We start from the raw sequence: 27,484 nt of genomic DNA on the forward strand, positions 1-27,484 counted from the left end.
CGCTCAAAGTCCGTCAACTGCACATACGGTTCACGTCCACGCTGTCGCGGCATGCTACCAGTGTTAAAGACTGCGATGGAGCTCCGTATGCCACGGCAAACTGGCTGACACTGACGGCGGCGGTGCACAAATGCTCCGCAGCTAGCGCCATTCGACGGCCAACACCGCGGTTCCTGGTGTGTCCGCTGTGCCGTGCGTGTGATCATTGCTTGTACAGCCCTCTCGCAGTGTCCGGAGCAAGTATGGTGGGTCTGACACACCGGTGTCAATGTGTTCTTTTTTCCATTTCCAGGAGTGTATTTTAAAATTGCATTATTTTTAAACATCATTTTGCTTTTACAATCTATATATTACAAACTTTAACTTTCTTGTCACAAATCAACTAACAAAGAACAAACTCTTCATAATCACAGATATATAGTTAGAATAAATCTATTTCTAATCGATGTTGGTGTTACAAACTGAAATTCCGTCACATCAAGTTGAAGGTGACGCCCCATCCTGTTGAAAGTAATAATCTTCATTCGCAAAATCGCGTTAACATCCGCAACATTTCACAATAAAAGTCACCTGTGACACTACCTTCAAAGAAGTACGGCCAGAGTAACCCGATTAACACCGGATTGATACTCCAGGATTCAGATATAGATTTTCGTTAGCCCAGTGCACTAACAAAGGATTAGATATTGAATGGTTCATTTTCTTCACACATGTTGATGAACCATTCAAAAAACTCTGTTTGCTTATCAGGATGATCCTCGTTCAGAGCATGGACAAGGAATGTAAGGCTTCCATCTCTCAGTTCGCAAAATTCTGTGAACATTGGTTTTCGTTATCCTAGTCTCAAGAGCATTGCCTCGCAGATTTTGTCGAGAATTCTATGCACGCAAGAATCACTGCATCAAAACTTCCGTTGTCCGTTTCATGTCTCTTTGTCCACTACGTCCCTTCTTCACGTCATGCACCGTTCCATTGACTTCAAATTTGGCTCGCATTCTTGTAATTGTTAACCGTGAAGGTGGGTGAGTTCCACCTTCAGTTCTCCGACGCCGTCGAACCTTCTCATATTCTCTGTTTTCCAGTAACAGTTTAGTACCCAAATATTTCTATTTGCTTTAATTACAGAGAGATTCAGTTTGAAATAGTTTATGCATTACTTGGGACATGTCCCAAATGACCACACGAGCGATGGCACACAGCATCTCCGAGGTAACTATGAAGTGGGGATTTTCCCGTGCGACCATTTCACGAGTGTGCCGTGAATATCAGGAATCCGGTAAAACATAAATCTCCGACATCGCTGAAGCCGCAAAAAGATTCTGCAGGAACGGGACCAACGACTACTGAAGAGAATCGTTCAACGTGACAGAAGTGCAACCCTCGCGCAAATTGCTGCAGATTTCAATGCTGGGGCATCAACAAGTATCAACGAGCGAAAATTCAACGAAACGTTATCGACTTGGGTTTTCGGAGCCGAAGGCCCACTTGTGTACCCTTGATGACTGCACTACACAAAACTTTACGCCTCGCCTGGGCCTGTTGATGACTGGACACATGTTGCCTTTTCGGACGAGTCTCGTTTCAAATTGCATCGAGTGGACGGACGTGTACAGGTTTGGAGACAACCTCATGAATCTATAGACCATGCACGTCAGCAGGAGACTGTTAAAGTTGGTAGAGGCTCTGTAATAGTGTGGGTCGTGTGCAGTTGCAGTGATGTGGGACCCCTGGTACGTCTAGATACGACTCTGACAGATGACACGTACGTAAGCATCCTGTCTGATCACCTGCATCCATTCATGTCCATTGTGCATTCCGACGGGCTTGTGCAATTCCAGCAGGACAATACGACACCCCACACATCCAGAATTGCTACAGAGTGCTCCAGGAATACTCTTCTGAGTTTAAACACTTCCGCTGGCCACCAAACTCCCCGCCATGAACATTATTGAGCATATCCAAAATACCTTGCAAGGTGCTGTTGAGAAGAGATATCCACCCCCTCGTACTCTTACGGATTTATGTTGTCAATTCCCTCCAGCACTAATTCAGACATCAGTCTAGTCCATGTCATGTTGTGTTGCGGCAGTTCTGCGTGCTCGCGGAGGACGTACACGATATTAGGCAGGTGTACCAATTTCTTTGCCTCTTCAGTGTAGTTATGTTTATGTTTGTATATAATACTTTTATATTTGACATGCCGATGAGTAGTGATCTTAATGGTACTGGGGTGTACATACAGGGTGTTTCAAAAATGACCGGTATATTTGAAACGGCAATAAAAACTAAACGAGCAGCGATAGAATTACACCGTTTGTTGCAATATGCTTGGGACAACAGTACATTTTCAGGCGGACAAACTTTCGAAATTACAATAGTTACAATTTTCAACAACAGATGGCACTGCAAGTGATGTGAAAGATATAGAAGACAACGCAGTCGGTGGGTGCACCATTCTGTACGTCGTCTTTCTGCTGTAAGCGTGTGCTGTTCACAACGTGCAAGTGTGCTGTAGACAACATGGTTTATTCCTTAGAACAGAGGATTTTTCTGGTGTTGGAATTCCACCGCCTAGAGCATAGTGTTTCAACGGAGGTTTAATGTAACCAAAGGACCGAAAAGCGATACAATAAAGGATCTGTTTGAAAAATTTCAATGGACTGGGAACATGACGGATGAACGTGCTGGAAAGGTAGGGCGACCGCGTACGGCAACCACAGAGGGCAACGCGCAGCTAGTGCAGCAGGTGATCCAACAGCGGCCTCGGGTTTCCGTTCGCCGTGTTGCAGCTGCGGTCCAAATGACGCCAACGTCCACGTATCGTCTCATGCGCCAGAGTTTACACCTCTATCCATACAAAATTCAAACGCGGCAACCCCTCAGCGCCGCTACCATTGCTGCACGAGAGACATTCGCTAATGATATAGTGCACAGGATTGATGACGGCGATATGCATGTGGGCAGCATTTGGTTTACTGACGAAGCTTATTTTTACCTGGACGGCTTTGTCAATAAACAGAACTGGCGCATATGGGGAACCGAAAAGCCCCATGTTGCAGTCTCATCGTCCCTGCATCCTCAAAAAGTGCTGGTCTCGGCCGCCATTTCTTCCAAAGGAATCATTGGCCCATTTTTCAGATCCGAAACGATTACTGCATCACGCTATCTGGACATTCTTCGTGAATTTGTGGCGGTACAAACTGCCTTAGACGACACTGCGAACACCTCGTGGTTTATGCAAGATGGTGTCCGGCCACATCGCACGGCCGACGTCTTTAATTTCCTGAATGAATATTTCGATGATCGTGTGATTGCTTTGGGCTATCCGAAACATACAGGAGGCGGCGTGGATTGGACTCCCTATTCGCCAGACATGAACCCCTGTGACTTCTTTCTGTGGGGACACTTGAAAGACCAGGCGTACCGCCAGAATCCAGAAACAATTGAACAGCTGAAGCAGTACATCTCATCTGCATGTGAAGCCATTCCGCCAGACACGTCGTCAAAGGTTTCGGGTAATTTCATTCAGAGACTACGCCATATTATTGCAACGCATGGTGGATATGTGGAAAATATCGTACTATAGAGTTTCCCAGACCGCAGCGCCATCTGTTGTTGAAAATTGTAACTACTGTAATTTCGAAAGTTTGTCTGCCTGAAAATGTACTGTTGTCCCACGCATATTGCAACAAACGGTGTATTTCTATCGCTGCTCGTTTAGTTTTTATTGCCGTTTCAAATATACCGGTCATTTTTGAAACACCCTGTATGCAGCCTGAAATGACTAGTAACACTGATGGATAATATGTTGTAAAAATTAAAAAGCATATCCCATGATGCCAGCATAGCTCTGTCGAAACCTGTCATCCAATAAAATGCTTTTTTAGCAATCTTGGTTTGCGGAGTTCCCTCAGTTACCATAAATTGCAGAATGCTCACAGACTGATCACGTCAGTCATGTATTTGAAAAAAGGCTAAAATCGGACTCTTTTGGCCACACTTCATGCCTCCAGTCACCTACTTTTTCTGTGTTATTTTGGTCAGGGAAAACGTACAGCTGTATATGCCGCTACGAACAATGGCATATCACATGGCAGCAGCCTCCGCAATGTTCGCTCGGAAACTGGTTGAGACGGACCTGCATTTACCATCAGCACCTACTCCTGTCGGTTGGAAATCGCCTGTCATTGACACAACGTGCCACTTGATTTTGATCCCTGTCGGTTAGGATCGTTTTACGAACACTTCCCTTACGCCGTGTTACCTCCTACGAGTGGTAAACCATTCCTCTTAAACGAGTTGGACAATCCGCGTAGATACCTCAAAAAAATCGGGCAACTACGACAGTTCATTTCTACCATTCTGTCTCGTCTCCACGTCGACTAATCTTACTGCAGTGATCTATCCAAGCGGATGAGATTCACATTTTGAGCAAGTTAATGACACGTAATTCCATCTCTGGCCCTTATGCAAGGAGTTATTTGTCTTGGCCGTGACTGATAGTTGTTAGATATTCTCGTGAGGATATCGTGCCAAATTCTGTCCAATTAGCTCGTTAGATCGTCAAAATCTCGAGCTGGTTGGAGGTTCCTGCCCATAATGCTCAAAACATTCTCAACCGGGGAGCGATCCGGCAGCCTTGCTGCCATGGTGTAGTTGGGCAGGCACGAAGACATCAGCAGAAACACTCGCCTTGTGTGGGCGGGCATTATCTTGCTGAAATGTAAGCCCAGGACGGATTATCACGATGGGCAACAAAACGTGGCATATCGTCGACGTACCACTGTGCTGAAGGGTGCCGAAAATGACAACCAAAGATGTCCTGCTATGAAATGAAATGTCAACCGTGACCGTCGCCCCCGTTGTCGGGTTGTATGGCGGGCGACAGCCAGTTTGCTGCCCCACCACTGTCTGGGGTGTCGCGGTGGAGCGGTTTTAAAAAGCTCGCAAGCACTGAGTGAAGCAAGCTGCAAATTAATGTAAACCTACCTCAGTACAGCGTTCGTTCACCTTCCGTTGCTCTGCATTCATAGGTACTGTGTAGACGATGTTAAAAGCAGCGTTGAAGAAAACCATCGTCCAGACTTACGTTTGCATAGTCCGCGTAACTCAGGTAACAAAATAAACCTGTAAATCTCTAGTAATAACGGGCAAAAGTGGAGGCTTTCTTCCTTCACTGAAAAATGTCCGCTTATGGTGTCAACAAGCCCACATTTACGTCGATAGCACATCTACTACTAGTTCATGTAGCTTATATCACACGCAAGACAGCCAGAATATTACGAGTTTAATACAGTCAATACTCTGTTACGAAATGAGTTTCACACTCGATCCTTTTCAGTGCATTCTTCAAATGAAGATGCTCGCCAAAATGCTCTGTAAATGCATACCGAACACGCCACGCAGAATTCTTCACAAAGGCCGATAGTTTCACACGCGGTTCTCTACAACAAACACTTCAAAATCTCCCAAACTTCACAGAACTGTCTGTAAATGCATCTGCTTGCACGGCGATATAAACCGAACACGGAAAACACGTCTAACATGACCTTCTCGTTCGGCAGCTAGTCCACGGCTGACTAAATGCCGCTGCTTTCAGGGCATATAACTCATTCCAACGCGCGGGAAAGACTTTACTCTGATCGATTAATCAAAATGAGCAGCCAATAAGATCAATGTTTCAAGATCATATTCGCGCTTAAACTGTTTTACTCCAATCAACATTCGCAGATGCATTTACGTCATTTCATGCTGCAAATATTAACAAAATGTCCCACCAAACTAAACCAAACGAGAGCTAAGAGAAAACTATGTTTGAAATATACTTCATAACTGATTATCCTCTTATTATCTTTCTGGCTGCCTTATTACAAAAGCCAACACCCGTGGACATACGTCATCCGCCAGTTAGGGGGATTTACAGTTTTCATGACACCCTAGTGGCATAACACTTGCTAGTTATGTAAGGTGTAATACAATATAGAATTGAAATCTGACGTATGCCTCCACACATGCACTCACATTCACTCTCATTTACTCTCACCCTAACACAAAATATAAAAATTAACTTTTAAACTGTTATTTTCATTACGAAAGAAAAGTTATCGAAAGTTAAGAATTGGAAATCTTTATAAAATAAATCAGCACAATGAGAGTGCTATTACTGTTTTCAAATAACAAAATAAATATAAACTGTTATTGTTCCTATCTGAATTTACTTAAGTGTCGGTTAAGTACTTTTAATGTTTTTTTTATATCTCCGAAACTATTAAAGGTAGCGGTATCAAATTTTGACACGAAGTTCGTCTGAATAATAAAAGGCCGTGTACCAAATTTGGAACAAAACATATAATATTTAACATATTTATTTAGTTTCTTAGCTGAGGCGAATAAGTGATTTCAGTATGCGCCACAGTGAGCATCCTGACGGTCCGCTTTAGCGATTGGTGTGGCTATGATGCATAGGAAGGCCCCAAGTCGTCCACCACCGAATGCCACTATACTGCAGGCTTCCAAAACAACTTGTCACAACGTAACAACACTTACTGCAAAAATCTGCAGTCACGTAATGTCTGCAACGCTACAGTGTCTCCATACGCGTTTTCTGAGAACATCTGGCCTCAATTCGAAACGGCACTTATCACTGAAGCCAATGCTACTAAAATCAATGAGATCCAGGATTCCAGTCGAAGACTTATCTGGAGACGATCCAGACAGCGGTGGGATACCAGCCTGACTGTCGCCTGCCATACAGCCGGACAACCAGGAGTGATGATCAGGAGTCCCATTGCATTTCACAGCATGACCCCTTTGGTCGCCATCCGCGACGCTTACAGCAAAAAATGGCTCTGAGCACTATGGGACTTAACTGCTGAGGTCATCAGTACCCTAGAACTTAGAGCTACTTAAACCTAACTGACCTAAGGACATCACAGACATCCATGCCCGAGGCAGGATTCGAACCTGCGGCCGTAGCGGTCGCGCGGTTCCAGACTGTAGCGCCTAGAACCGCTCGGCCACTCCGGCTGGCCTGTGACACTTACAGCACAGCGCGTCATTCTGCGATCCGTTTTGCTGCCCTTTGTCGCAAGCCATCCTGGGCACGCTTTGCGCGCACGGTAAGAGTCTGTACTGCTTGCCTTCGTGCTTGCCGAACCCTACCGTGGCCAGCAGAGTCGCCCAGGACTGAGAACGTTTGGTACTTCATGGGCAGGGCCGTCCAACGGGCTCTGAATTCTGACGCTCTGAGGCGCCAGTTGGACAGAATTTGGCACGATATCCCTCAGGAGGACAACCAACAATTCTATCAATCAATGCCAAACCGAATAACTGCTTTCATAAGGGCCAGAGAAGATGGACCTACACGTTATTTACTTCCTCAGTTTGTGAAACTCTTCCTCTTTAATAAACCATCCAATGTATCTAAACTTTTAATCATTTGTTTTTCTGTGCATGTACATCCAGATACCGATATCCGTCCCGTTTGGGAAATACTACGCGGTGCGTCGTTTTTTGTCTTAAAGTGTACCCGCTGACTACTTTACTGGTAAAAAAGCAAGGAATATTAGGGTTTACAATTCCACTGACAACGAAGTCATAAGAGAGGGAGCGCAAGTTGGGAGTTTTTTTTTAAGGATGGGGAAGGAAATCGGCCGTGTCCTGTCATCCTGGAATTAGCCTGGAGTGATTTAGGGAAATCACGGAAAATCTAAAGCTAGATAGTGGTCGGATGCGGGTTAGAACTGTAGGCCTCCCGAGTGTGAGTCCACTATGCTAACCACTGCGCCACCTCGCACCGTGTTTCCCCACTGTGTGTTGTGGTGATCGCTGCTTGTAACGCATACAAAGACTGAAGGACAGGTCTTGTACCTTTGTCGCTAAAGAAACAACTCGAATGTTTTGCGATGCCCAGTTACGTGAGAGCTCAACTTGTTGAGCGAATTGCCGGCCGTTACTTTCACTCCAGTCAGACGCGAATGGAGATTGCAATCAGCAGCAGAGCAATAGCCTCGTTAACGAGTTCCCAGCAGGGCACAGATGGGGAAGTCTTATGAGGGACTTTGCAGGCGATTCATCTGCACGACGGGACAACCGCAACACTCACGTAAAGGTTAATCTGACCCGAAATTGGCGTTCTCGAGTCTTCGACAGGAAGCTGGCTATTCGAAGGAGCATTAAATCGCTAATGTTCCATAAAACCTGCCAGTCTGCGCTAGGAGAGAACACACTTCTGCCGTAACGTGCTCCCGGCTTTCTCTCCGAGAACGGACAGGCGCGACGGAATCTCTGTCTTTTAGTTAGATTTCCAAGTCCCCGGGTACAACAGTTCCATTACAGGCAGTTCTCTAGAACGATCAGGCAGCCCGGCATAGCAAATGGAATCGGCTGTGTCTGCTGAAATGGTCGACTCGCCATTTGCTTGACGAGACTGAGGGAAAAAATTCAAAAACGTTGGTCGAAGGGTTACGATATTCTCCAGCTTTTTCTGATATGTTTCTGTGAGGGGAAAAGGTAGGCAGAGAGGGAGTGGAGAGTTCGGGAAAGGTGTGGGTGTAGCAACAGAAAAAACTGGAGGCTGAAAGTGATCCGAAAATTGGTAACGTAGGACAAAAGGTCAGAAAAGAAGATATTGGATACAGTGGATATCGAGAAGTGTCGCTTTTTTTCACCGTCTGGGAAGGCACTTCCGTGATCACCTACATCAGTAATATATTCCTGGTTTAGGGGGTTGTTAAGGATATGAAGCCCAACAGTCATCAACCTGAATGTTGGTTTGTACATTAAGTGCCGTACTCGATGAGGTATGCTCTTGTCTTTCTCTGACTTGAGGAACGTTTCGCCCAGCAATTTAGAGGAAACTTACAGCTTTTTGACATGGAATATCAACCACATACACAACAATATAACCACAAGTAAAAATTAAATGCTCCTACAAGAATCATAACTTTACCTAAGCGTTATTTAACCCATTACATTTTTGGGCGGAAGCATATCGGTATGTACGTCCATCGACTCACTGTATGATTAGTATTCTTTTTGTCCATAATTAACTTATACGCCAATTTAATATTAGAAAATCCCACGAGAATAGAATGCCAATTTTGGAACATATTTTTATCAGGTAGGTAAGGTGAACTGAGTTTTGTATAGCTTCTTTACTGACGAAAAAGTGGCTGAAAATACACTTCCCACAATCACACACATTTCTAAACTGTTTTCAGATTACGATATCATCAGATGACAAATATTGTCGTCGGTATGGGCTATCAGAAAGTTGCTGTCACCTCTAATGAAACGCTTAATATACGAGGGCTATACGGAAAGTAAGGAACGATAGGTCGCGAAATGGAAACCATAGTGAAAATCACAACTGTTTTATTTGCAAGTGTTAGCTACACCTTCCAGCTACTTCCTTCACAGTCGCCGCTCAGACTTAGACATCTATTGTAGTGCTGTACCAATTTTTCAATTCCCTCGTTACAGAAGACAGCCGTCAGAGGTTTTCGACAATTATCTACTGTGGACTACAGCTCGTTGTCTGTGTGAAAATATTGTCTTCATGGCCAGCGGCTCATTTGAGCAGAGATGAACATCAGGGGTAGCCAATTACGGTCTGTATTGTGGGTGATCAAACACTACCCATCGAAAACGCTGCAGAAGCATCTTCATTGCCCCTGCAGAGTGCGGACGAGAATTGTCGTATAGAACAAACCGCATGACAGTTATGTTATGTGGATTGCATAGCCTCAGGCGAAATCTTTCGACAGGCCCTCATACTTTGCGGGAGACGCTAATTTCTAGCCATCTTTACGTTCTCATTGTGATCTCAGAACTGAAAAGAGCGACATGATGCGATCGACGGGTGTACTAGACACAGTGCCCAACTCGTCTGTGCAAAGCTTCGTCAGTTTTTCATTGTATTTTTCATTTCGCGACCGATCGTTCCTTACTTTACGAATAACCCTCGTACTAAATGAGAATAATAGCAGTGTCCACGATATCACCACTGAGCTGGATAGTTGTGACTCTTGCAGACAGAAAGAGAAAGTCTAAAGTTGCTAAAGGTAATTGATCTGATTGGGTTGTGCAGTACCTACTAAGTTAACTGGGATTGATTTTAATTATAATGTGAAGGTCGTGGCATCGCCATGCTGTTTCGATTCAGATGGTATGTCAACTGCGCAGTATTTCCTGGTCGTGAGTTCGAGCGTGGGTATTAGGAGCAGAATAATGGGTGTTAACTAGTTTGGAGGGATATACCCCAAGCTGACGAGAGATGAGAAAATAACTGCACAGACGCAGAAACGTATGCACAGGAAACCGTTGTCGAGACAAAATACGGCGTGGAGACACGTGGCCAACAGCCTGCTCAAAGTTCCTCAATATCGAGGCTCTTGCTTGTCCATAAATTTATCTGTGAAGTCGTTATAAACTAATACGATAGCTATCTTGATGACTGAAAAAGCTTCATGCTGACGAGCAAGGTATTCATCTTCTTGTTGACATTTCGGAACGACAATTTTGATAGGAAGTCAATGTTGGAGACTTGCTGGATCTCTCTGTCAAACAACAATTTGTTACTGGGATTGGAGGAAATTTGATGAAGTTCAATGGTCCTGTGAAACCTGTCGTTGATATTCTCATCAGAATTTCGCAGAGAATTGATGAAAGTGAACGGTGTTAGAGGAGATCGAAAAGTCAAACTCACAGAAGGCAAGTTTGACATAAGCGTATCCTGGGGTGTATCCTTCATTCTACAAATTGCTGGCACAATGGAACACCATTTCTCTAGTTCTTAGAATTAATTTTTGCTCGGAAATTGAATGATAGGAATGGTAATTTCTCAGGAAAGGGAAACTGGTACCTTAATATTCTGTTTGGATAGCTGCGTAGCAAAGAGTAGCGGTTACTGTGACTAGGCGAAACTTATTCCCGTTGCGCGTTGCCGTGTTTTAAGTTTCGTCACGAAATACAAAAGGAAATTTTTGAAAACTCATTTCTTACCACAGATTAATTGGACAAAGGGCTTCAAGATTTGTTTTAATGAAACTGGTGTCAAAGAGGAGCTGAGGAGGTTGTTTCCAGGTTCAGATGGCCGATGTTTGTAACAGTGTTTAAATGAATGTTATTGTGAGGTACCACTTGAGCTGTTCATCACATCACCAAGACTCTATATTTCCTATCACTGGTGACCTACAGAGAAGGAAAGCTCCCCCATAAGATAATGTAAATTTAAGAAAGAAAACCATGTCACGAAACGGAAACGTCTTATTGAAGGCAAACTTATAGGAGTGGCCCAATCAAACATAAGAATACAGGTACCCCACCACGTAAGGGTATATTCATGTAGAAGCTCATCTATCTACAATAGAACAAGCGGCCATAACAATTTGGTTTATTACCATGAAGCACCAACATATGAATTTACCATTAAGATAAGTATGTGAACATTTCATACGTGGATTAGGCATTGTAATTGTGAAACCTAGCCTTGGCACAGGTGGGGAACACAGTAAAAGCGTAGTCATGAAACTAAATCGCGGATACGCCCACTGACTGCAAGAATGACTGTAACTATTAGATGCCGTGTTTCTTGGCTTCCGCAAGGCGTTTGATACAGTTCCCCACAGTCGTTTGATGAACAAAGTAAGAGCATATGGACTATCAGACCAATTGTGTGATTGGATTGAAGAGTTCCTAGATAACAGAACGCGGCATGTCTTCCGAAGTAAGAGTGATTTCACGTGTGCCGCAGGAGAGTGTCGTAGGACCCTTGATATTCAGAATATATATAAATGATCTTGTGGATGACATCGGAAGTTCACTGAGGCTTTTAGCGGCTGATCCTGTAGTACTTCGAGAGGTTGTAACAATCGAAAATTGTACTGAAATGCAGGAGGATCTGCAACAAATTGACGCATGGTGCAGGGAATGGCAATTGAATCTCAATATAGACAAGTGTAAAGTGCTGCGAATACATAGAAAGAAAGATCCTTTATCATGTAGCTGCAATATAGCAGGTCAGCAACTGGAAGCAGTTAATTCCATAAATTATCTGGGAGTAGCATTTGGAGTGATTTAAAATGGAATGACAATATAAAATTAATCGTCGGTAAAGCAGATGCCAGACAGATTCATTGGAAGAATCCTAAGGAAATGCTGTCCGAAAACAAAGGAAGTAGGTTACAGTACACTTGTTCGCCCACTGCTTGAATACTGCTCACCGGTGTGGGATCAGTACCAGATAGGATTGATAGAAGAGATAGAGAAGATCCAATGCAGAGCAGCGCGCTTCGTTACAGGATCATTTAGTAATCGCGAATGCGTTACGGAGATGATAGATGAACTCCAGCGGAAGACTCTACAGGAGAAACGCTGAGTAGCTCGGTACGGGCTTTTGTTGAAGTTTCGAGAACATACCTTCACCGAGGAGTCAAGCAGTATATTGCTTCCTCCTACGTATATCTCGCGAAGAGACCATGAGGATAAAATCAGAGAGATTAGAGCCCACACAGAGGCGTACCGACAATATTTCTTTCCACGAACAATACGAGACTGGAATAGAAGGGATAACCGATAGAGGTACTCAAGGTATCCTGCGCCACACACCGTTAGGTGGCTTGCGGAGTATGGATGTAGATGCAGATGTAGATACATTAACAAAAATAACTCCAAAAAATAAGTCGAACATCAGTAGAATCGCCAAAGTGGTGATGGAATCGACTAGCTGACCGCGGACGTTAAATCTGTGCAGTTAACCCCTGAAGAAAGTTAACTAGCATCTTGTACCCCCGACTCGGTGATTGCATCACCGGCTCACTCTTACTAGCCTCATACAACGTGAATGTGGAAACCAGCGGCAGTAAGGGCTGGAAATTATGACTCCAGCTTTCCTCCTGTACCCATTATTAAAATGGAGACATCCTTTTACAGGGCGATTCAAAATACCTAGTACAGATTTCAAGGGGCTGTAGAGCGGACCTCGTAGATGAAATATTGATAAGGAACTCATGTCCGGAAATATACTGCTTTGATGTAAAATCAGGTTGAGGTCGGATCGCATTCAAATCATCCACTTCACTTTACGCACACAATGGAGACAATGAGCTGTGACCCGTGTGGTGTAGGAGCACATGGCACGGGCAGTATTCTGAATACTTGTCCTCGAGTTCTCTTCCGTGTGACGGAAGGACGTCCTCTTCGAAGTCGAGATTGCAGCGCATCCGTGGAGATCACAGCCAGACCTCCTAGTATCGAACGTACCAATTTCTTGCAGCCATTGTTCTAGTCAGACAAAAATGTTACGTGATCTTAGGGGCTGACAACGGCGTCCTCTTCACAGCTTATGCACATACTTCGAAGTGGGATATTTGAAAGTGACCCGACCTTCAAACTTATTTCATATCCATACAGTAGATTCCCAGACATTGGTTGCTTATGACATCAGGTCTCGCCTCATCAATCGACTAGCTATCCCAGCTGCAAGTGCCGTTCGACGTAACTTTCTGAGAAGCAGCTGTTTTTGCCACTGTAAGAATCTCACCACCCAATTGCAACAGCCCTACGAGTCTCGACTAGTAATAATTTAATACATAAGTTAAACTCCAACTGTCACGGATTTTGTCGTGATTAACCAATGGCGGCCTGGCGTGGGGAGGAAGACACTAAATCTCTCCCACGTCTTAATAGGTTTCTGGTACAAATGGTTCAAATGACTCTGAGCACTATGGGACTTAACTTCTGAGGTCATCAGTCCTCTAGAACTTAGAACTACTTAAAGCTAACTAACCTAAGGACATCACAGACATCGATGCCCGAGGCAGGATTCGAACCTGCGACCGTAGCGGTCGCGCGGTTCCAGACGGTAGCGCCTAGAACCGCTCGGCCACTCCGGCCGGCAATAGGTTTCTAACCCTGGCCTATCGAATGGGGCACAAGTAGGCACACGTGGGTAAGTGCTCATTCTACAGGAATAATCATTGCAAGACAACCAGACAGACCGTTGCAAGGACTTCAAAAAACATTATTTCGTGCCGAGACTGCAGTGTAACAGTGGATGCTTCTCCCATTTTAGTGTTTGTACCTGATTACACACGTTATCTTTCTAAAAGACTTTCTTTAAGTGTCATACAATGGAGTTTTACAGGAGACAGACCAGCCCTTGGGCCTCCCGGTGTGCGGAGATGGACCAAAGTGATTTCTGTGTTGTCTATCTGCGCCGAAGGACAGCTCTCAGCTCTAAACACGCATACAGAGCCATCTGAGTCTTTTAAGTAACCTATGTCGTCTGAGCTAGCTTGGAAGCTTTCAAGGCTGCAGAAAATGACAGGTACCTCTCCGTAGTAAAAGGAAGAGAAGACAAGAAGTAATAAGCTGGGCAGTCACTGCTAGTACTGAATATTGTCTGCTGTTATGATGCAACGTTAAAGGATCGGCTGTATTGACTGTGGGGATGTGTATATAGCATTATGAAACATACTGCATACCGTTTGAGAATAAGCTGTCACATAGCATAATCAAATATTGATTTCAACATTCCTCTCTTGCTGTTCAGATCAACTGCAATGCGTATATTATGTGTTCACATTTTAGCCAATTTTGAAATAAGTGTGTAGAAAGGAGGGAAGAATTGTGGAGTTAAGAGTATCCTTTACCTCCCCCTTCCAATGATGGCATCCTAACCTTAGCAATGTTAGGAATGTTTTATTCTTCATTGAGGGAAAAACATCCATTTAAAACTCGCCTGCAGCCGTAATGAATGGTTAAATATTTGAGTAATCTAAAATGACCTTTCCTTCAGAATATTTAAACATTACACTACAAAATCTCAGACAACATTCAGCAACACAGGCTACAGGTTCTTCTGTACTACTCCATTGTGTCATCTCAAAGTTGGTAAACCCAAAGAATATCCATTGTCTGCCTGAAGACTTCCACTAGTTACGACATAATGAGCACAGAGGTAATGAAAACATGAACAAATAAAGCTTCTACCTTCTACCTAGACTTCCTAATCCTCTAGACTTAAGAATTCGAGTGCTCTGTCAACCTATACTATGAAAGAGTAATTTAGTACTGTAGTAGTTGTTAATGAATTCAAGCTACGTTTCATTTCGTTGTGATGTGTGCAAACAGTTTATGCTGTAATAAGTCCATGGTTCATTCTGGCCATTACTTATCACTACTCCTGGAAAAGGAACCACACCATCGACATGAAGTAATAACTATAAGCCCCATTTCTCACATTAGTGATCACTTAAACTAGACAGAGCTAACCCCCGTGCACACAGCTCCTAGCCTTGCCATACCTTATATGAGGGGTGAAGTTTCCCTTTACTTGTCCCGTCCCCTAAAATCATCAGAGAAACATTAAATGCTGGTGGCAGACAACGTTTAAAGATACCTCGAAAACAAACAAAAGTGCAAAAGCGTATTTCGTAGGCCGATTAGAGGTTGTGTGCCAGATACGACCGCTTTAAGCAAGGGTACAAAAAGGTTCGATGTTCGAGCCTATTCCATGTACTGTTAATAGAAATGACACACCTAAACAGTTCGACTGTGAACCAGCGGTATATTCTGACGACGCTAGACATATAAGAGCTCTCGCAACGTTCTTTTGATCCTCCGAATGCTATTACAACATTTGGATAAAATAACACACTACTGCAACATTGGAAGATTAAATCTAAAATGTCATAATATATGGTTGACAACTATGCACAACTACCGTACCCCAAATTGCTTATCAGTGGCAGTTATTTGCCCTCGTATGATTCCTGTGATGTATTTTTGCCTTGAAACTGAATAACACTCTACTTGGAATAACTACACACAAAGGTTGCGCAGTCTTATTCTACCAACCCCTATAGTGAGAGCGCAGCAGCTTACCAGACTTCGCAAGGTACTGCTGTGGCGTCATCTCATACATTCAATCGTTTTGTATTGTCCTGAATTGTGTTTAATCGGAAGCTGGTAGGTGTGTCCCCAATAAAGATATTACATCAAAATTATGCCAGCCACCCATCTACTCCCTCATATAGCAAATATCCATAATGTCTCACGAAAAATCACAAAAATTGCACCTCTACATCAGAGAAATTCACACACGAAGAAATTAGAGACATTGGCTGCGAGTGGGCCTCGATTAAAATCAATGGAGAAAATTGAAAATTTGTGGTAGACTGGGATTCGAACCCATGTGTGTTGCTTACTAGGACGACGCTCTGACCACCAAGTCAACAAAACAGAGTGTCCATTGCACCTGCGCGGACTACCCTAGCACGCCTCCCATCAGACCCAAATTCCACGCACTATTAATGTTGTGACCCTTGCCAATCATTCTCATTACTCTCGGCATTCTGACGATTACCGTAAGATTTCGAACCTGGTGTGCATCCGTACTGAACAGATCACTGGACGTACTCGCTTTAATTATACACTACCGGCCATTAAAATTGCTATATCACGAAGATGACGTGCTACAGACGCGAAATTTAACCGACAGGAAGAAGATGCTGTGATATGCAAATGATTGGCTTTTCAGAGCATTCACACAAGGTCGGCGCCGGTTGCGACAACTACAACGTGCTGAAATGAGGAAAGTTTCCAACCGATTTCTCATACACGAACAGCAGTTGACCGGCGTCGCCTGATGAAACGTTGTTTTGATGCCTCGTGTAAGGAGGAGAAATGCATACCATCACGTTTCCGACTTTGATAAAGGTCGGATTGTAGCCTATTGCGATTGCGGTTTATCGTATCGCGACACTGGTGCTCGCGTTGGTCGAGATCCAATGACTAAACAGAATATGGAATCGGTGGGTTCAGGAGGGTAATACGGAACGCCGTGATGGATCCCAACGGCCTCGTATCACTAGCAGTCGAGATGACAGGCATCTTTTCCGCATGGCCGTAACGGATCGTGCAGCCACGTCTCGACCGCTGAGTCAACAGATGGGGACGTTTGCAAGACAATAACCATCTGCACGAACAATTCGACGACGTTTGCAGCGGCACGGACTATCAGCTGGGAGACCATGGCTGCGGTTACCCTTGACGCTGCATCACAGACGGGAGCGCCTGCGATGGTGTACTCAACGACGAACCTGGGTGCACGAATGGCAAAACGTCATTTTTTCGGATGAATCAAGGTTCTATTTACAGCATCATGATGGTCGCATCCGTGTTTGGCGACATCGCGGTGAACGCACATTGGAAGCGTGTATTCGTCACCCAGCGTGATGGTATGGGGTGCCATTGGTTACACGTCTCGGTCACCTCTTGTTCGCATTGACGGCACTTTGAACAGTGGACTTTACATTTCAGATGTGTTACGACCCGTGGCTCTACCCTTCATTCGGTCCCTGCGAAATCCTACATTTCAGCAGTATAATGCACGACCGCATGTTGCAGGTCCTGTACGGGTCTTTCTCGATACAGAAATGTTCGACTGCTGCCCTGGCCAGCACATTCTCCAGATCTATCACCAACTGAAAACGTGGCCGAGCAACTGGCTCGTCACAATACGCCAGTCACTACTCTTGATGAACTGTGGTATGGTGTTGAAGCTGCATGGGCAGCTGTACCTGTACACGCCATCCAAGCTCTGTTTGACTCAATGGCCAGGCGTATCAAGGCCTTTATTACGGTCAGAGGTGGTTGTTCTGGGTACTAATTTCTCAGGATCTATGCACCCAAATTGCGTGAAAATGTTATCACATGTCAGTTCTAGTATAATTTATTTGTCCAATGAATACCCTTTATCATATGAATTTCTTCTTGATGCAGCAACTTTAATGGCCAGTAGTGTATATGTGGTGTCTCTTCTTTTGGGTATGTCCAAAAGAACAGACTCCACATATAGATCAAAATTTCAGTAAACAGTCCTATGATGCTTTCATAAAAAGAGTAAAAATGACCCTCATACTACACTTGACGGAGTAACATACACCTACATACATCATAAACAGTCACCCATCACCCGCGCGTCTGCCTTCCGACTCTAAGCACCCAGGGTAATTTTTGGGAGGACGGACACGGTCCAGTGGTGCTTGGGTGCTGTACAACATAGCCATTGAGTGAGGCAGCGAGGTGTGCTGTAGCGGAAGACGGGACGAGAGGACCTGAGGAGCGCGCGCTGGTGTTGCAGCGAACCTGGCGTACCTGTGCTGCGGCACGTCGCTGGGCTGGTCGTCGCCGGCGCTGCCGCAGCTGCTGGAGGCGGGCTGGCTGTCGCTGGAGGCCGCCTCGTGGGTGGCGTCGCTGCTGCCGCTGCTCGCCGCGCTGGGGCCCGTCATAGGCGGGGCCCTCTGTGCCACGCTGGGCGCCAGGTGAGTCCCGCCCCGCCAGCTCCCGCTCCACTCCCACAGCCGCGTCCAACTGGTTCAAAAAAATGGCTCTGAGCACTATGGGACTCAACATCTGAGGTCATCAGTCCCCTGGTCCAACTGGCCCAGTGTGGAGTCGCCATGAAGACGACCGTAAGTGGCAATTACCACATAACATTTGATGAATTCTACGCTCTGGCACTGTCTTCGCTGGTCATTGGGGCTCAATCCGAGACGAAACTCATCACTGAAGACAGCCCTACTCCATTCAGTGAGATTCAAGTCCGAAGACACGTCTGGAAACGGCCTGGACAGTGGTGGGATACCAACTTGACTGTTGCCCGTCATATGGCCCGACAACCAGCAGTGACGGTCTCGGGCACCATTTATTTACATAGCAGGATGCTTTTGGCTATCATCCGTGGCACCCTTGCGGCGCAGCAGTATGCCGACGACATTCTACGGCCCGTTCTGTTGCCCTTCACGGCGAGCCATTCTCGGCTTACATTTCAGCACGATATTGCCCTACTGCACACGGCAAAAGTTTCTAATGAAACTTCCTGGCAGATTAAAACTGTGTGCCGGACCGAGACTCGAACTCGGGACCTTTGCCTTTCGCGGACAAGTACTTTACCGACTGAGCTACCAAAGCACGACTCACGCCCAGTCCTCACTGCTTTACTTCTGCCAGTACCTCGTCTCCTACCTTCCAAGTGAAAATCTCAGTCGGTAGAGCACTTGCCCGCGAATGGCAAAGGTCCCGAGTTCGAGTCTCGGTCCAGCACACAATTTTAATCTCCCAGGAAGTTTCATATCAGCGCACACTCCGCTGCAGAATGGAAATCTCATTATAAAAGCTTCTAATGCTTGTCTTCCTGCTTGCCAGATCCTACCTTGGCCAGCAATGTCGCCAGATCTCTCCCCAGTTGAGAACGTTTGGAGTATTTTGGGCAGGGCCTTCCAAGCAGCTCGGGATTTTGACGATATAACGCGCCAATTGGACAGAATTTGGCATGACATCCCTCAGGAGAACATCCAATAATTCTATGAATCAGTACCAAGCCGAACAACCAACTGCATAAAGGACAGAGGTGGACCAACACATAATTGAGTTGCTTAATTTGCTTAATTTGTGAAGCTCTTTCTCTTGAATAAATCATTCAATTTTTCTGATTTCTACATCTACGTGATTGCTCATGTATTCACAATGAAGTGCCTGGCAGAGGGTTCAATAAACCATCATCAAGCTGTCCCTCTACCGTTCTACTCTCTAACGGCGCGAGGGAAAAACGAGCAGTTCAATTTTTCTATGCGAGTCTGATTTCTCTTATTTTATCGTGATGATCTTTTTTCCCTATGTAGGTGGGTGCCAACAGAATGTTTTCGCAATCGGAGGAGAACACTGGTGATTCAAATTTCATGAGAAGACCCCGTCGCAACGAAAAGCATCTTTCTTTTAATGATCGCCACTCCAGTTATATCTGTGGCACTATCTCCACTATTTCGCGATAATACAAAACGAGCTGCCCTTCTTTGTACTTTTTCGATGTCATGCACCAGTCCCGACTGATGCGGATCCCACACCGCGCATCAATATTCCAGAACAGCTCGGACAAGCATGGTATAAACAGTCTCTTTAGTAGACCTGTTGCACCTAAGGTTCTGCCAATGAATCGGAGTCTTTGTTTCGCTCTATCTATGTCATCATTCCAATTTGAGTTGTTTGTAATTGTAATCCCTAAGCATTTTTTTGAATTTACGGCATTCAAATTTGTGTGACTTAACGCGTAATCCTAATTTTGCGGATTTCTTTTAGTACTCATGCGAATAAGTTCACACTTTTCTTTATTCAGGGTCAATTGCCACTTTTCGCACCATACAGATATCTCATTTAAATCATTTTGCAATTCGTTTTGGTCATCTGATGACTTTACAAGATGGTAAATGACAGCATTATCTGCAAACAATCTAAGATGGCTACCCAAATTGTCTCTTATGTCGTTAATATAGATAAGGAACAACAGACGGCCTTTAACACTTCCTTGGGGAACACCGGATATTACTTCTGTTTTACTCGACGACTTTCCGTCTGTTACAACAAACTGTTACCTCTCTGACAGGAAATCACGAATCCAGACGCACAACTGAAATTGTAAGAGAACCCCCCCACGTCACCCACGGACGAAGTTATCAAGAAAAGTTTACCACAAATTTATGGGCTGGCTTGATGCACAATTACTTGATTGCTTTCTCCTCGACTCACAGGTGATAGCCATCCGACGTTCGTTTCAGAAGTGCTGCCGAAGTTACCTCAGGAGGTGACACTTGCAGTCCATCGATGTATGTGGTTTCATCATGATGGGGCACCAACACACTTCAATCTAGCTGCCACAACCCAGATAGGACAGATGTTTGGAGATCGCTGGATTGGTCGAGGTGGCCCTGTAACTTTGCCGTCTCTGTCACCTGACCTTAATTCTGGAATTTTTTCTTGTGGAGTCATCTGGCAAATGTGGTGTATGAAACTCCAGTGGAATCAGTGAAAGACTTAATTCTAAAAATATATGCAGAGTGTGAAGACGTTCGCAACGCACCCGGTACCTTTCGGCGAATGCATCAGTCGATGGTAAGCGAAAGACAGGCACGCTGGAGGCAGACATTTTGAACACCTTCTCTAATTTTATTTAACTTCTTGTAACAACAAAGTAAATAGTAATGTGCACTCCTTGGAACTTGTTTTCTGTTGTCTGCCACAGTGAACACTTGTATTCATATTTTCTTTCCTTTAAATTAAGTAAAATTTCAGAATTCTTGAAAGGTCTGCCCTTATTCATTGAGCACAACTGATAGCGGAGCAGGCGGCGATAGCTGCTGACAAGGGAACCTCCCCATCGCACCCCCCTCAGATTTAGTTATAAGTTGGCACAGTGGATACGCCTTTAAAAACTGAACACAGATCAATCGAGAAAACAGGAAGAAGTTGTGTGGAACTATGAAAAAAATAAGCAAAATATACAAACGGAGTAGTCCATGCGCAAGATAGGCAACATCAAGGATAGTGAGAGCTCATGAGCGCCGTGGTTCCGTGGTTAGCGTGAGCAGCTGCGGAACGGGAGGTCCTTGGTTTAAGTCTTCCCTCGACTGAAAAGTTTAATTTCTTATTTTAAGACAATTATTATCTGAGGTGTTTTCCTGTGGAGGAATCGATTGACCTATGACCTTGCGATCAAGTGTTTTCGGTTCACATTGGAGAGGCACGGCCTTTCGTCTACTAATCGCACGGTTTTGCGGTGCGGTCGCAAAACACAGACACTAAACTTATTACAGTGAACAGAGACGTCAATGAACGAACGGACAGATCATAACTTCGCGAAAATAAAGAAAGTAAACTTTTCACTCGAGGGAAGACTTGAACCAAGGACCTCTCGTTCCGGAGCTACTCACGCTAACTACGGGACCACGGCGCTCCGGAGCTCACGGTATCCTTGATGTTGCCTATCTTGCGCATGGACTACTCAGTTTGTATATTTTGCTTATTTTTTTCATAGTTCTACACAATTTCTTCCTGTTTTGTCGATTGATCTGTGTTCAGTTTTTAAAGGCCTATTGTGCCAACTTGTAACTAAATCTGACGGGGGTGCGATGGGGAGGTTGCCTTGTGAGTAGGTAGACTTTAGCCCCTATAATTTCGACGCTGTCGGTGTCTGTCTATTATATCTTGTGTATTGAAAAACACTAGAGATTTTAGAGGGCTCCAGGAGAAAAAATAAACTGTGAATGGAAAGCCGTGTCCGAAACCGTCATCCACCAAGGCAACAGGGCGTCGCATGCATAGCAGACATAGCCTGTCTACGTAGCAAATAACTCCATCTTCCGCACTGGCTATCGTGGCAATCAGTCGTTATCATCGAACAACAGACACACGATGTTTATACATAGGACTTCGGTTCTTTAAAGAATCGGGGTGGGGATTTACTGGTTGTATGTACACGGCATGGCAGTGTGAATAATACCCGCTGCTTTTTTGCAGCTAGTTACTTAAAATGAAGTAAAGTAAAGTTGTTACCAACCCGATAGTTGCTTTGAACAGCACAGAGCTTTCCTAGGAAAGGCCTATTGGATGTGGTATGCCGTTGCATTCCTATTCCTGGTTTACCCAACCAGTTGTGGATGACTTACAGTTTAATGTAGGTTCTTAATCGCGATGCAGTCCGGCCTTTTTCACATTAACGTTGTCAAAGGAAAAACAAGTGACACGAGACAAGAAGAGAGTTATTGGACTGACGGGGAATCAAAACCGTGGCTTTAGAACCGGCAAGTGCCATAACACAAAAAGTTCGCTCAATGGAAGAGGAGTCACAATAAGCGATCATGTGTCTCAGTTTATTCCTAGATATTCGACCGTTTTTTAGATACCGACGGTCAAAGTTTTCGAGGAACTTTATTTGCCTTTTAGCGGTGGTACAGCGGCTAGCGTTGTGGCTTCATTGTTTTGCGACCTGAGTTTGAAACCAAATTATTGTTTTAATTTTTGTTTTTGTTTTCATTTACCTATCCATGTCCGTAGAAGATTACGGCAGGAATGTTTTCTAATGTATATTGAAATAACGTTGTCGTTATTCGTCTGCCTGCTGAAAAAACGTAAATGAATAAGAAAATTGTTTGAAAATTTTTACTCTGAAGTTTCTATAGTGTTTCTTGATTCGTAATCAACTGGAAGCGCCAGTTCTCGGAAAAGTGATTCGTTATCCGTGGTTTCCACCGAGATTATTAAAAACACGAGAAATCTTCAGCAATGTTAACCACATTTCTCTCCCGAGTGAGGTTCCTATGAAGAAATGTCACTGTGGCTTGTCTTCGTGCGATGCTGATGGTGTTCGGAATTTCTATGTTCGAGGGTTTCAGCGTCTGGTGTCATCCAAGGGAATGAACCAAATCTGCCTGAAGAACAAATATAAGAATAAAATATAAGTAATTATTATTAGAATTGATGTAAGAATGAAATATAGGAATATGAGAATTTAAAAAGATTTTAACCCCTGAAAATACCATTGCCATATATATTACATAATGAATGTATGCTACTTATTGTCAAACACAGTTGTAATTATACAATTAATATAACATCCTTGTATCTCCTAGCTTGATAAGAAACATTCGTCTAGTTACCCTCTAAAGACATGAATAAATAAATGACAAAAAATAAAATGAAATAAAGACAACAATTGGATTTCTAACACGGGCCGCGAAAATGTGATGCCGCGACGCCGTTCCCTGAGCCATCCCCTTCAGTAAACTCGAGGCGCGCTAAGAGGCATTTACAGTACGTCGAAACATTTGAACGTCATTTCTCAGAAACGGTAGAGTATGTACGGATAAGACGAGACATGGTTCAAATGGCTCTGAGCACTATGGGACTTACCATCTGAGGTCATCAGTCCCCTAGTCTTAGAACTACTTAAACATAACTAACCTAAGGACATCACACAACCATGCCAGAGGCAGGATTCGAACCTGCGACAGTAGCAGCAACGCTGTTCCGGGCTGAAGCGCCTAGAGCCGCTCGGCCACAGTGGCCTGCGACGAGACATGTATTCGCCTGTTTTGATCTCTCTTACATTGAACGAAGTTTCTGGGAAATTAGGTTGTGACACTCTCCTCGAGAGTCACGGAGAAGCAACTCGATTATCGTTACATCTCGATAAAATTTCAGTGGTGCAAACCTTAGCAGCTTACTTTAAATGTTAAGGGATGCACTTCTCGAAATAGTGAAACAAATATTCTGTGACTACAGTATCAATACGGTCATATAGGCTCAAGTGAACATAAAACATGTGGCACACTTCAGTTCAAATGTGTGTGTGTGTGTGTGTGTGTGTGTGTGTGTGTGTGAAATCTTATGGGACTTAACTGCTAAGGTCATCAGTCCCTAAGCTTACACACTACTTAACCTAAATTATCCTAAGGACAAACACTCACACCCATGCCCGAGGGAGGACTCGAACCTCCGCCGGGACCAGCCGCACAGTCCATGACTGCAGCGCCTTAGACCGTTCGACACTTCAGTTCATTAGCGGGATACTGCAGAAATATGGTTGATCTCAAAATAAAAAATCTACTCGTGATCCATCTTAGAATGTTGCTCAAAGTTCGGAGAATCTATACCATTTAGAATATTGAACTTATAGAATGAAGGGCAGCCCGAAGGGGCTCAAGTGTGTTTGCCTCACAGAAGACCATCACGGGAACGATGATAAATCTGAACTGAGAGATGTTTAAAGATAGATGTCATAACTATTTACAGATTTTCAGGAGTCAGTACTAGGTGGGGAATTTAGGGATGTACTTCAGCCCACGACGTATCACGAAGTCAATGTAAAATTAATTACAGCGCTTAAAGAGGCATTTAAGAGGTCCTTATTCTCGAGATCTATAGGCGAATGGAACGGGAAGAAATCTTAACATGTGGTACAACAGTAGTAAGTAGCAAATGCCGTGAGCTACAAATTTGTTTGCAGAGTACAGATGTCAGTGTGGAAGGAGATGGTTTTTAATACCAGTTCATATCGTGCGGTGGCTTGCACAGAACAGATTTAGGAGCGATGGCCTTGAAGCGCAAGGACTCCGGAATCCGATTGCACGCAATGACAAGCTCTGCTAGGCAGCTGACATGTAATTACACGGCCGGTCTCCGCGGAAACAAACACGAGTGCTGCAGAAGTTTCGAGGCGTAACGGCCGCTTTTCAAACAGTTCCTGTCGCCTCGCCGTGGCCGCTCCGCCGCCTGTGGCAGGCATTGAACTCAGACGCTTCGAGAATGTGCCTCCCGGACGGGCGAAAGCCAAGGGGAGTGTCTCAGTTCAGTTTTCGCAACTCAGACCACTTCTGCAGAGAAGCGCTCTCTTTCGCTACACGAGAAGTTTTGGACAAACTCTAATAGCGCTTCAATTTTCATAGATACTGTATTGGTACGTAGGAAAAGCCAAGGGTAACCATTGTAAGCGCCCGCAAAAGATGTATTTTGCTACGGCGGAAGGCGAGTACAAATGATAAAGACCTCATTAAATTTTTTGTTACCTTATGTCTTGAGTTCTCGTGGAGAGAGGACGTGTTTAGATATGAGATGCGCGTAGTAGCTTTCACGGTATCTGAATAATAATTTCTCTCAGTGCAAAAATGTGAGGCCTTATTATTTTCTTCCGCGCACCACAAGGAGGTCATGTCACACTTGCTGCCTGTATACAGGCTGTTACAAAAAGGTCCGGCCAAACTTTCAGGAAACATTCCTCACACACAAATAAAGAAAAGATGTTATGTGGACATGTGTCCGGAAACGCTTAGTTTCCATGTTAGAGCTCATTTTAGTTTCTTCCATCTACTCTCAATGGAGCACGTCATCATGATTTCATACGGGATACTCTACCTGTGCTGCTAGAACATGTACCTTTACAAGTACGACACAACATGTGGTTCATGCACGATGGAGCTCCTGCACATTTCAGTCGAAGTGTTCGTACGCTTCTCAACAACAGATTCGGTGACCGATGGATTGGTAGAGGCGGACCAGTTCCATGGCCTCCACGCTCTCCTGACCTCAAACCTCTTGACTTTCATTTATGGGGGCATTTGAAAGCTCTTGTCTACGCAACCCCGGTACCAAATGTAGAGACTCTTCGTGCTCTTATTGTGGACGGCTGTGATACAATACGCCTTCTCCAGGGCTGCATCAGCGCATCAGGGATTCCATGCGACGGAGGGTGGATGCATGTATCCTCGCTAACGGAGGACATTTTGAACATTTCCTGTATCAAAGTGTTTGAAGTGACGCTGGTACGTTCTGTTGCTGTGTGTTTCCATTCCATGATTAATGTGAATTGAAGAGAAGTAATAAAATGAGCTCTAACATGGGAAGTAAGCGTTTCCGGACACATGTACACATAACATATTTTCTTTCTTTGTGTGTGAGGAATGTCTCCTGAAAGTTTGGTCGTGCCTTTTTGTAACACCCTATATAAGGAAGAAGTCCGATAAATAAAAATTACATTACCTACAAGGTCAAGAACAAAAAGTTTTGTGGCGTCAGGAGAAGAATCACCTAACAGAAGTGCGTAGAGCTCGACAGTATGGAAGTAAGTTCAACTTAATACGGACTCAAAGGAGAGAAGATATTAAGTTACAGAATTTGGCAAACAAAATAATTGACTTCTGGTTACAAAAAAATTAACTTCCTTATTTAGGTATTTTTATTATTACTAAAAAAAGATCTGCACAATACCTGGCTGATTCCCAGAGTTACACGGTCATTTGTATTGCTGAGCATTAAAATTGCAAGACCACGAAGGCTGCTTGTAATAAACGTTAGATTGACGTCAAGTGCACTACATGCTTGGATATGCGGATGATTAGCACTTCAGCACAACCGTACAGTGTTCACTATCTGATCATAAGTATCCGAACGCTTCTTAGATGACATTAATATGGAATGTGTCCACTTTTCGGCTTTACGACGGATTGAAGTCTTCTGGGGCATCTTCAATGACGTGCGTAAATGTCCGTAGGGTGAATGACAGCCCATCCCTCATAGAGACTGAAACCAGAGAAGAGTTGGACATTGGGGTCTGGAGCAAAGTCAACACTCTAACTCGTCCCAAACGTGTTCCATTTTGTTCAGGCCGGGACTCTGGGCAGGCCAGTCCATTTCAGGAACGTTATTGTCCAAAAACATTCATCTCAGATATGCTGTTTTATGACAGAGTGCGTTGTTGTGCTGATACAGTCAGTCATAATCTCCGAATAGTTCCTCTGCTCTGCGCAATACACAATTCTGTAAAATGGGTTCAGATCCTTCCGCATGTAGAGTTTTCTTAAGCGCTGTAAGAGGACCACATCCTAACCACGAGAAAACACCACCACGCCGTGACACCACCTTCTCCGTACTTCACTGTTGGTAAAACAAAGGTGGCAGGTAACGTTCTCCAGGCTTTCACCAAAACCTAAATCCTTCCATTGGATTGTCATAAGAATAGTGTGATTTATCACGCCATATCACTCTTCTCCCATCATTCATTTGCCAGTGGCGTTGCCCTTTCTACCACCTCAGCTGTCGCTCAACTACACTACTGGTCATTAAAATTGCTACACCACGAAGATGACGTGCT

At 44.3% G+C, this 27,484-nt stretch overlaps 1 protein-coding gene across 1 annotated transcript in view; it reads left to right on the forward strand.

Annotated features, from left to right (window-relative positions):
• Window positions 1-27,484, forward strand: part of LOC126473738 (facilitated trehalose transporter Tret1-like) — a 181,490-nt gene that overhangs the window by 55,162 nt on the left and 98,844 nt on the right. The window contains exon 2 of the mRNA XM_050100986.1: window positions 18,149-18,329. Coding sequence (XP_049956943.1) covers window positions 18,149-18,329 — 181 coding nt within the window. The remainder of the gene's footprint in view (window positions 1-18,148; window positions 18,330-27,484) is intronic.

Source organism: Schistocerca serialis, chromosome 4 (genome assembly GCF_023864345.2).
Source record: "Schistocerca serialis cubense isolate TAMUIC-IGC-003099 chromosome 4, iqSchSeri2.2, whole genome shotgun sequence".
NCBI classification, from domain to species: domain Eukaryota; kingdom Metazoa; phylum Arthropoda; class Insecta; order Orthoptera; family Acrididae; genus Schistocerca; species Schistocerca serialis.